The sequence below is a fragment of the Platalea leucorodia genome, assembly GCF_965183815.1.
Source record: "Platalea leucorodia genome assembly, chromosome: 1".
In the NCBI taxonomy this organism is placed as follows: Eukaryota; Metazoa; Chordata; class Aves; order Pelecaniformes; family Threskiornithidae; genus Platalea; species Platalea leucorodia.
In genome coordinates this window covers 151,263,270-151,275,504 of record NC_138823.1, presented here as the reverse complement: position 1 = coordinate 151,275,504, position 12,235 = coordinate 151,263,270, and the positions used below count along the sequence as shown (strand labels likewise).

The following is a 12,235-nucleotide window of genomic DNA, read 5'->3' as shown; positions in this document are numbered from 1 at the left end:
AACACGATCTACACACGACGAGTCTAAGGAGTACAGCATTTCTCTATCCCAAAGGGAAATCTTTTATCTACAGAAGCTGTCAATTACTCTCCAACTTTCATATTAACAAATATAACTTTGCAATCGAATGTATGCTGGGAGGTGGTGAGGGGGGAAGGGAAAGGCCTTATAAATCACTCCAGAAAGCATGTGAGACAAGCATGTCAACCTTTCTGTAACAAGTTCTTCTGGCAAAGAAAACAAGAAATTTAAGAAGAAATCTACCTTCTGTCATATGCAAATTCCGCAAAACTAAAACAGCAAAGCAATTTCAAGATACTGTCCAATGAGATGAAACTGTGTAGTTATGGCCAACCAACTAAAATCTAATCTGGTAAACATATACATCAGTAAAAAAATACCAAAAGCCTGCAAGTTGAAGTGTGCAATCATCTTTGAAGAAACACATGCTACATACTAAGTCTGGTATAAATTGTACTGAACTGCAGATAAATTCTAAACAATTTAGATGGTAAGAAATTTTGGAGATCAGGTCATCTAGATTATATTCAATCCTAAAAAGAGTTTTTAGGATAGCTGCTCCTAAAAAAAAAAAAAAAACATGCACTGATAAAGCGCACAAAACTTAAAACTGTACCAGTACAGCAAGCATATCCAAATACTGAATTCTACTGCCAAGAGATAAATCATAGTTCTACCTGACCCCGCAACAGCTCTCAAAACAACATATTCTCAATGACCCAAAATCCTACAATGCAATATGAAACACATTCACAGGTTCATAAACCTCACATGCCAGGAGCCAAGATCAGTCACTTGGGGGGGGTATCACAGGAATGCTACTTACAAAGTTAATTAACAATTTTTAATCCCTTTCAATTTGAAGTCCACTAATCTAGAACATTTAAACTAGAAATATTCACATTACTGTTTTATCTATCAGTGGACCTCTGATCAACTAGTTCAACTTTCTGCATGAAACAAACCTTAGAAAATTGTCTTTAAGTCATCCAGTTTCAAAACTTCCACCCCTGCAAAAATCATCACAATAAGTCACTCCAATCGTTACTAACAACATTAGGAATTGTGCCAAAGTTCTATTTTCTGAATATTTAGGTTAAGCTAACTGGATCTTGCACCTTGTTTGCTACATTCAAGAACACGTAAGTATGCCATTTCTTTTCCCTGTAAATATTAATAAAAAAAAGCCCTTAATGTTTTCTTTGTAACTATACCAAGAGCTCTTCAAGTCTCTTCTTCTAATGCTCGAGTTTCACTTGCAGTCATTTTCTTGCGTCTTCTCTGAAAATCTGCAGTTTTTGCATACTTTCTGAATTGTAAGACTTAAAACAGAGACCATATGCCAGTAGCTGTCACATTAGCACTAAGAGGTAATCTCTCTAGTCCTACTTGATATTCCTCTGATCATATATCCTTTCTGGCTAACACTGCACTCAATACTTATGTTCTTAATTGTGTACAGGTTTCATGTCTGTTTTAAGAGTCATCATTCTGCACAGTATCTACTTTCTGCAGTCTTACATTCCTTCCTGTAATCTCCTTCCTGTAACTTTTTACACAGTGGACCACTTTTACATGTTCCTGTAGATTAATTAGCATTTTCACTTCTGCATAACTTAACTATCTCTGTACTAGTGAACAGTTTTTATTATTTGCCATTCAGTCTCAAATTACTGATAGTGTATGAATGATCCTACGATTTCTTTCTTGAAGACTAAAAAAAAATGTTATCACTTAAGTCCAAGAGCAAACCTATGCACATTTAAAAAAAAAAAAAAAAACAGAAGTAAAAAAAAAAATCGGCTCACTTGATGATCACGAGTTTTATGGTTTTGGGATCTATCAGTTACCAGTTTTTGATCTATAAAACATTACTATGTAAACAATGTTTTCTTAGTTAAAGATCTCAAAATATTTTACTCAGTGGCTAAGAATCACCTATTTCACGTCTACCCAAGATAGAAGGTCAAACAATTTAGTTGACATGGATCAGAAAATTAATGATAAAAGCTTAGACAGAAAAAAGACCTCCTGAAGATTCCTGCTGCCCCTCAGACACTGGGAATTGAGCTCTGGAAACTATCTGTTCATGTTTCTGTCTGCCTTGCCCTTGTCATGAAGCACTTCCATACTGCATTACATCTCTTTTTTTGAGTGATGACAGAAGCAGGATATTAACATTTTTATCATACCTCTGCTGTGGAAACAAAATAAGTCATGTTTTAAAATTAGGGCAGAAAAAATTACAAAATTAAACTTCAACATAGTGTTCCTTCACAACTCTTCTCATTACAGTAGTCACAGTAAGGAACAGAATGATTATCCCAAAATAATATGGAGCCTAATCAACAAAGGTCTTTAGGCCTCTTGTTTTCCATCCGTTTCAAACACAACATAACATTGCTGCATGCATGGACACATAAGTGAAAGGCACAAAAGCTTACCAGACATCTTTTAACCCATCTGACAAAAAGAGTGAATAGCGTGGTCTCTTGTCAGTCATCTGCTCAAAAATTTACCTCCCTTTCCAGTAACTTGGAGGATAGACTTTCCAGCTGGACATCATTCTTGACTACTGCTCCAGAAGTCTATTTCTAGTCAGCAGGCAAATACAATCTGTGCCTTAAAACACGCACCTCGCTTCACAAGCAAAAGTGTATGTAGGAGAATTCCAGGCTATTTCACTGTTTTTTTTTGTTTTTTTTTTTTTGTTTTTTTTTTTTTTTTTTTTGCTGTTAAAGGTCTGAGAAAAAAACTTTCTGCAGCAGGAAAACAGGAGAATATCAGATTCAAGAGATGGCTTTGAATAATTTAGAAAGTGTTTAAAATTTACAGATCAGCAATTTATTTTAGAAGCTTACACTTCAGAAATTGATGCAATTTTGTTCCAACAAAAATGTCAATAAATAAAAGTTTTATCCTATGGTATAATTCTAAGATTACTCCCTATGCATACAGCTGCAGGCAGAAAGCCCTGATTTCAGAAAAGGGATAAAATATTCAGCAAAAATCTGGTAAGCCACAATTGCTCTGGTTAGTATTTTTTAATAGGCAAAAATACTGAAGGGATACAGGTTCATGTCAAAATCTAGACATGAATTCCCTGTATGATTAGGCTAGTGCTTTCAAATGGAAAACCACACTACTTGAGTAAAAAAGCAAACCTGCACAAAATGTGTAAAACAAGCACAAAAGAAGCCCAGAACTAAACAGCATTCTTTTACTACTAGCGAAATATTATTGGGATAAAGGAACAGCTAGTGAACTTACATGCTTTTTCTATGGTAATTTTATTGTTAAAAGCTAGGAAGTCTGTTAAAGGTCTTCCAGAAAGGAAATAGAATCTTCTAATACCTTAGTTACAGCAGGGAACACCTGCAGTCAAGTACAACAAAGTGTGGTGACCCCTTCATAATTCAAGAGAAAACATTAAGAGGATAACAATCTTACTTAATATAAAGAAATGCTTCCCTCTTTTCAAGCACTACATTTAAGTCCAGAAAGGATTCATTTTTACACCACAACAAACTACTGACAAAGCATAATCCTAGAAGCATCAGGGTTGAGAACTGCCTTTCATTGCCAGCAAAATTTTTTTCCTTACTGAAGAACTATATAAGGAACAATTTCTCTGTACATTGAGAGGTTTTTCCCTGGAAGTGCCTATGAAATTGTATAAAAGCCTGAGTTCATAAACAAATGTAGTTAACACTGCAAGTTGGGTGCCATTAAACTACTATTTTCCACAGCAAAGTTATTACAGCATCACCTCCTCTCTCAGCCAAAACAGAGGCAGAGCTTTCTCTTCTAAATTCCGCATAGTTTTAATGATACTTGGCTTACTTGATACTTTATACAGAATAGGTAGAAACAGCAGGGAAAACAAATGTAAACTGTCAATAAATAATATTTCTCTTCTTAGAAAGTAGCCGTGTCCCCAACAGTGGTTAAGGAACTAACTTTAATCAGGGGCCATTAAAGAATACAGAGTAATTTCAGTTAAAAAAGCTACATAATTTACAAATTGCTATCTTTACTATGGCCTAGCAGCAGGCAGCTCATCAGAAACAGCTTTCATTGCTTCTTTTCACCTTCAGAAAAGCAACCCAAAAGTGCAAGTTTAATAGGCTGTATGTTCCATTTTGCAAAGTCAGAGGCTAGAAGCATACGTTAAGATAGCATGACACTAAGTAAAAATCACTCCCTTACGATTAGCTTATGTACCAAAGATAAGCAAATTTAACAAATCTTGTATATAGCCAGTATTTTCCCTTTTTCAAAGTATAAAATAAACTTACATACAAAAGCTTACCAGGTCTAACTATTAGACTGTCTTGAACATATTACACTTACAATCCAAAAACTAAGTTTATGAGTTCTTAAAACACTTAAAGATACCTATTTCCTTAAACAGATCAACCGTAAAGGGAAACCTTCAGAGGACCTATTTACAGATCTGTATTTTATATAATAGCAAATAGAAGAAAGCAAGAGTAGTAAGTGAAATTGGAAGTTCCCAATGCCAAAGTCCTAACAGCAGTGGGTTTTGGGAAGTGGCTGCAGCAATAAGTTACAAACAAACAGCACTGCTTATTGCAATTTGCTGCAGCTTCCATTTTGGATAAAGTCTCCCATTAATACATCTTTACTCTCACAACCTACACTAGATAATTGAACTTCATTAAAAGAAACACAGAGTCCTCCACCCCCCTAAACGTATAAAGACTTAGCATTTAATATTATCATATTAATATCACAATTCTTTCCTAATATCAATAATATAAAATTAGGTTTTTATATCTTACATCCTGTGCTTTTTAAAAGCAAGCTTTGCAGCTACATTTCAAAAGTAATTTTGAACATTAACATTCTAAACCTCAAAATTTAAAAAGTACATACACAAGTTACATCCTTTACTATGATTCTATGATCACAGACTTTCCAGTTTCTTCTCTATTAGAGATCCTCACAGCAGAGTAACAGAAAAAAAAAAAAATTGGTTATACAACTGATCTAGCAAAAACTTACTTCAGAAACATGGCCAAATACACTGAGTAAATGTAAAGCTACTTTTAAACTTCTTTTTAAAGCTAAACTTTTAAAACAAACTTAAAATTAACCCCCCCAACTGAAGGTACTAGTGAGACTTGAAAGAAAGCTTTTATCAAAATTAGAAAACCACAGAAATCTACTTTTTCCATCTTTTTTTTCTTTTTTAATCCAGAGAAAAGCTTCCAAGAGGTGAATGGCCCTGGAAGCAATTGTATTTATCTTAAAAAAAACGAACAACAACAACAACAAAAAAAACCCAAACAACAACAACAACAAAAAAACAACAAAAAACCCCACCAAACCCCACCTCCTTTAGAGCCATCCAAAGAGCCAAGATTCAAGGAACAGAGGAGTGAATCACCTCTTTTATACTTGGATGTTGCAGGGGGTGCTCAAAGCGTGTTTCATAGAGAGCCTACTCTCATTTGTGATCACAGACTTCTCTCATGCCAGCTTTGACCATACAGTGAGGAAACTGTTTTCATAGTAATGAATAATTACTTTAACATTAACAGCAGTTAATAGTAACTGAATAGAATCTGTTCTAGCTTCTTCCTCAACCCTTCACTATGCTTCATTACTCTCAGACTTCCCTCTTTCCACCTACCCTGCAATTTCCTCTTTCCAACGCACATTGCCCAGGCAGCTTCCACTCTCTTGTACCTGCCCTAAGGTCCTGTTTATTTCTGACTGCTGGTCAATGATCACGCTAATTTAATCAGCAGTTAGCCTCTTGTCCTCCTCTACTTTGAGGGTTGCTAAAACAGGAAAGAAAAGCTAGTGCTCTGTTTCCAGCTGTTGGCTGCCCCTTTGCTATGAGGACTCTGAACTCCTACAGCAACCACCGGAGACAAAGCAAGCCAACACACTTCATGACAGAAGCTCCCACCACTACTTGGACAAAACTAGGAACTCATGATTTAAAATATTCCCTTCAGTCTCCAATACCAGCAGGATTTTGAATCTCAGAACTCTATTACAGTCAATAACAGTGGTCATTGACAGTATTCTTAATTGCCAATTAAAAGAACACTTGAAAAAGAAACATATTCACATGAGTTCAGTTACATTTTGGAATTTAAATATCACAAGTTATAATCAAATTTCATGAAAATAGCCTACATAGCGCATAGTCTAGCAAAAGATTTCATGCTGTGTACATTAATGCTCTCCATTTGTTTTTTTAAACAATTCAGTAAGATCATGGCATGAAGCAAATGCACATTTTCAAAGTCTCTTAAGCATAAATGTAGCAAAACACTCAGTATCTTCTTCACAATAAGAAACAACTGACTACGCGTGGCTTAACTGAACTAGCGTTTTTTGCACAAAGTTGTACTATGTATCTTAGTCTGTCATTCTGCTCCATACATTTAAGTAAAAAGAAACATCCTTTTCCCTTTCTTACCAAGGGTTCCATCTTGCAATTTTTACTCCTAAATAATATATATATCTGCCTTACAGCATTCTCAAAGCTACCCTACTTATCTGACCTCTTTGTTTTCTTTTCTGTACACCAGTATCACCTCATTTATGCATTTAAAAAGACGTACAAGGACCATCTATGCTCTTGGGCTGTCCATCCTCAAGCATCAGAACCCTCAAATCTTTGTACTTCCCTTTTTTCTTTAATGGAAACACTTTTCCACATCTACAAGGCCCTTCATAGTTCTATTCCCTGTAAACAATGCTAAGTTTAAGTCCCTATTTGTTACTGTTAAAGAACTTCACACTTGAGTTGGTCTCGTAAGACCCCCTAATCTCTTCAAACTCCATGCTTGCCTACAGCAGCTGACCTATAAATAAGAAATGCACTGAGGGGGGTAGCTGTTCATTATGTTTTAAACACTTGCATACAGAGACAATGTTCCCATGCACAAGGACCTGAAAACAAGAACAAAGTTACTGCAGTTTTTTTTTATATGCTGGATGTACAAGTACTCTTTGGAAACAGGGATGGTACTTGCAAGTACTCTACCGTGTTTAGTCCAAGGTAAACTTGGAAGTCTCTCTCCAGAGAAACGATCGTCTCTGTACGTAGTCTCTTTCCACAGAAACCATGCAGTAAGCAACTTTGAAAAATGCTTTGTTTGCACTGTATCAGTATGGAGGGTTTAGCCATAACACGTTTTAAAACCTTAATTGAAAGCAATTGCATTTCCTACCATGGATTACAGTTCTACAAACACAAAAGATTCTGCCGTATTACAAAAATAAGCTGTAACAACAAATACCTTTACACAGGTACCAAAGGTATTCACAGGGGGAGGTTCAATCATTTTTGAGTTATTAATTTTCAATCAACTTAATTATAGCTCTTACATTTTACATGTGTACACTTACATCTTTAAACAATATTTAGCCAGTTGTCTTTACCACAAAAAAAGTGAACCAGTCATGACTAAATGAGTCCCAGGAATCAGCATGCTACACCAGTGACTCTTCCTGTTTCACTTCACAGCAAAAATCACTATGAGATACATAGGAGTGACTTTTTAAATGTTGACTTGAGAGAGAGAGATTAGGTTAATTCAGCTTTACGTTCAGTAGTAATACTCTAGATTTTTGTTCTGTTTTGTTTTCTAAGGGACGAGAGAAAAAAGAGATTGTTTGGGACTTTAATGCAGTTTGGGGAAATAAATACTGGAGATTTTTCAATGAGGTTTGTTTTGTTACGTTCAGCTAGATCATAGGAAGGCAATAACACCTTTGTAGTAGTTCCAAATCAAGCACCACTGATTTTAAAATAATGAAATGCACAGCAATTACAAAAAAAACCACCACAAACTTTTTTTTCCCCTCAGAAGAATGCAAAAAGAAAAGAAAACAAGCCAGAAAACTACAGTAGCATCAAAGCCAATTAATACTCTTCAGTCATATTAGGACTTTAATGAAAAATTTTAGCTATTTTTTTTTAATTTGTTTTTTTTTTTTCTTTTTCCACTGTATGTCCGTAATTGCAAAACTAAGGGAATACTATATCAATAATAGTACCTCAGCGTAATTCAATAGACAGAGAACATGGTAAATTATTGGATTATGTCTTCTGCATATTAGCAATATGCAAACGTCTATAATACCACTGCATTTCACCTCTATTCTAACACCTACCTTTAATTCATACTGACAGAAAGATTCAGTAAATAAAAGACAAAGTTGATATCCTCCTGCTCACATCTGCTCAGCTTTGGCTTACTACATACAATACGCAGGATTTAACGCAACTTTGGTCATTTTGAATATATTTTAAAAAGCTGAAATTGAGGCCAAACTAACCTTACTAACAACACACACAAAAAAAATCTGCTTATTTCCATTAAACAGTACAAATGTTCATCTTTTAAAATTAGTGATTTCCCTCAGACTGTTGAAGACTATTTCCTTCTTCCGGTTTATTAACGTATGATGTGCAAAGGACCACTTTCAGATCAGAATAAAGGAAATTTTCCACTGTGTTAACAGCATGGGGAAGGAGAAGGTACAGGGGGGTAGTATTCCTTCCACTTACAAAACTACAAATAATTGATTTTCCTTCATCGATACTGTATACATCCATGCTCCAGGTCATTCCCCAACTATTAAATCCAGCTGGACTCAGTGAGAACTTCAGAATGTCTTTCCTACCTTAAAAACAATTCCAACACACAAATAAACTATATGCTCCCCATATACAACCTCAACCTCTAGATGTTTTTACATATGCATAACTCCACTAAATGTAGTTCCACTGAAGCAGAAAGAATTACTGACTGTAGCACAAGTAAGCAGAATCGCAAGAGTACATAGGACAACTATCTTTGGACAGGTGAACAGGAAGTAAGAGGGGACACCTCTGTGTCCTGAAAAGTAGCACAGAACAGCAGCCTACTGGCCTTGACATGCATTTCATTCTGAGATTACTATACTTTCAAGTATGATCAGACATAAGGAATATCAGTGTACTACCAAAAGATGCCTGTTTTTATAATCCTCCTACACAATAATATCACATTATCAGTGGTCTACAGAGCCTCTGTACTAATCCAAAGAAGGAAAAACAAATAGGACTTGTGAGAACACTCGGGTACCATAAACACATTTCTGGTGTGGAACTAGTATTTCCTAAAAGGTACTTACAGATATTTTCTTTATTTTATTTTACTTTAACTATTATAACAAGTAACAATAGTGCAGCAATAAATCTATCTGTACATCAAGTTGTTAACTTTGTATAGAACAAAGAAGCACTGATTTAAAGCTCTAAGTTCTCCACTTGAATCCTTTACTTTATAACTCGATACAGAGACCAAATACAGTACTTACAAAACAGAAAACACACTTCCAAATTCAGTCAGTAACCAGGGTTTTCTAAACCGCAGCTGTTACCATTTTTTTATTAAAAGGAAAATCCTACTCTTTCCTTTTTCTAGGAAGCGGGGATAGAAAATAACATCAGTTAAAAAATATTGGGGATATTACTACTGTCTACAATATCCTGTAAAAACACAGGAGGCTGACTTGACTGTGAACATTCTTCTCTAAGCTTCTGCCAAGAAAGGCTCTAGTAAGTACTACCTTTGATTACCATTTTCTGATTGTTAAGAGTTCTACACAGCAGCTAAATATGAAGAAGCTTTTTTTTCTCATTTCTTATGGGGTTTGGTCTATGAAGCACGTAACTACATTCCACAACACACAGTTATTAAAAAAAGTGTCTCTAAAACAGCTAGTATTTATTGTTAGTGAAAAATCCAGAATGCTATTTCATGTTATCAAATGTTGCAGTATGTCTAAAGTGACCAGTTTAAAAAAAGAGAGAGAAGTTTATTTAAACTTTGTGCTTATAAGAAAAGCTACCATACCTGTAAAAATAAGAAAATTAATAGGTGTTATAATGCCTAAATGATTGCTTCCAATGCAACTTGCGGTTTGGTTTCACTGCAGTCTTCCAAGCACAGTACAAGCCACATTTAGTGTAACACTCTCATCACCTGAGTGATAACAGCTAAATTTTAACATTTATGAGAAATTAGTAATTGCTTAAATAAAGGTTAATTAAAGATAACTCACCACCATCCCTCTCTCTAACTCTGTGAGCATGCACACTTTTTGCTTTACTGTGCCCTGTGTTGTCACCATATTTGTTTTCAGGGCTATCAGAGCGCCGCAACATTTTATTTGGTGGTGAAGGATCTGTGGTGTCTCGCATCTTGTCATGACGGTGATCACCACCACCGGGGTGACTCTTGGATGAGTACTTAAGAGCCTGTAACAGATCACAAGAGAACAGAACAGGCATTTACATTAGGCATGAAGTTACAGAACTCGTGTTGAAATGTTATTTCTAAATTTTAGATCTCTTTCTAAAACACTTTTTAAAGTTAATTAATTTTCATTTCCTATTTAAACAATCAGCATTAGTCTTTCTAATTTTAATTACCTACATTAAAGCAACAAGTTCTGTAATTAGAACTCAAACCATTTTCTCCCACTACTACATCCAACCTAACACTGGCTGTTAAGAAAAACCTAATTTCTCTCTCTTTTCACTGATGGACGACATACTTTCAGCAGTAAATGGGCTACAGTACTTTTGCACTTTTGGGAGAAGCACAAGTCTTCACTTCGTATTAAGAATATGAAGACAAAGTTACAATGAATCGGTGTAAACTTTGAGCATGTCCTCCATACTGTATCTTGAACTTCTGCAAGGTTTTTTCACTACTAGCAACCCTGCAGCAGATGTAATAAAAAAATCCTAGAATTCTGGGCGCCCAAAACATGTAATGTGATGATTCATTTTGAAGTATTTACCAAAAATTACATGTTCTGCCTCACTTTGACCTGCTTGATTTTGCAGCGTGAGCTTCTGAGTGGCAAATGTTTACATTCACATGAACTGTCACTGACAGCTGCCTTGGACTGTCAGATTGCACTTCACAGCGATACAAATACACAGAAATGCAAGAAAACAGTTTAATTCTGCGCCCTAAGGAGAGCAATATCACAATATATGGCATTCCCCAGATTCACACCCCAAGAACTGTTTTTTTTTCAGTAGACACAGCAGAGGAATACAGTAACCACCTCACGGAAACTGAGGTTATTGTCAGCAGCTTGAGGATTTGATGGTTTCTGAACATGCCTAGCAGCTGGCAACTGCAGAAATTAAGCCTTACTGGCAACCCCAGTTATTCAGGGTCTAAAACCATGCCCTGCTCAGGTTACAGTCCACAGCAGCAGTTTTGGGGAGAAGAAAGGAGTTGGGGAGGGGGGTGGGGGACGAACAAGATGCCTTTTGTTTTTAAAAGGAAAACACTCACCTCCCCCTGGATCTCCACTCCACTGTAAGTGACCCCGGCTCGCTCTCCCGCCCCTCGTACCGTACCCTCCCCGACTCCTAGGCCCAAGCCCCACACGGGTCGCACTAGGCCTCTCCTCCTCGCCCCGGCCCCGCAGGCCTTACAAGAGCGCCGGAGCCCCGTTCCCTCCCCGCGCGGCCGCCGCCGCCCCCCCCCCCCCCGCTCCCCCCGGGCCCGAAACGGCGCCGAGGGCCGGGACCGAGGCGTCTGTTACACCGCGGCCTGCGGCGGCGGCCGAAGCCTCCGCTGGAGTAGTTCCCCCCCCCCTTCTCCTCCCCTGCTCCTCCTCCCGGGCCTAGCGGCCGGCGCTTGAGGTACCTGGTAGGGCTGCGAGTCCCCCCTGCGGTCGTGACAGCTAAAGAGAAAGCGAGAGAAAGAGAGAGACGTTAGCGAACAACCGTTACCGGCCGCCGGCGAAGGGGGCCCAAACATGGCGGAGGGGAGGGGGAGACCCCGCGGGGCCAGGGGCCACAGGAGGAGGAAGGGATTTACCCATCACTGAGTCTCTGCTGTTTCCTCGCATACATTACCATCAATGCCCGGCCTGTGTGTGTGAGTGTGAGGGGACCAGGAGGGGACGGCCGCGGCCGGGCCACAGGCGCCGAGGGGGGAGGAGGGGGAGGCAGCGCTCCGCCTCGCCGCCGACCGGGGGCAGGGAGGGGGGAGGGGAGGGAGGGGGCGGCTCAGGCAGCTCGGCTGGGAGCAGCGCTCACGGGCCCATCTCCTCCGCGCACGGCGACAGGGGAGACGCCAGCCACTCGGCCCCGCGCGCGCTGAGACACTCCGGGAGCGCGGGCTCCGCCGCCGTCGCCGCCGCTGCT

At 38.3% G+C, this 12,235-nt stretch overlaps 1 protein-coding gene across 4 annotated transcripts in view; it reads right to left on the bottom strand.

Annotated features, from left to right (window-relative positions):
* WAC (WW domain containing adaptor with coiled-coil) overlaps positions 1 to 12,077 on the bottom strand; it is a 65,069-nt gene extending 52,992 nt beyond the window's left edge. For 2 of the 4 annotated variants that reach the window (XM_082322337.1, XM_082322336.1), the window contains exons 1-3: positions 11,907 to 12,077; positions 11,733 to 11,769; positions 10,123 to 10,318 (exon numbers count right to left, since the gene is read on the bottom strand). In XM_082322337.1, the coding sequence (XP_082178463.1) occupies positions 10,123 to 10,318; positions 11,733 to 11,769; positions 11,907 to 11,947 (274 nt within the window). In that variant the 5' untranslated portion in view covers positions 11,948 to 12,077. The remainder of the gene's footprint in view (positions 1 to 10,122; positions 10,319 to 11,732; positions 11,770 to 11,906) is intronic. The other 2 variants (XM_082322338.1, XM_082322335.1) reach the window with 2 other exon arrangements.
* Between the last annotated feature and the right edge of the window lie 158 nt (positions 12,078 to 12,235).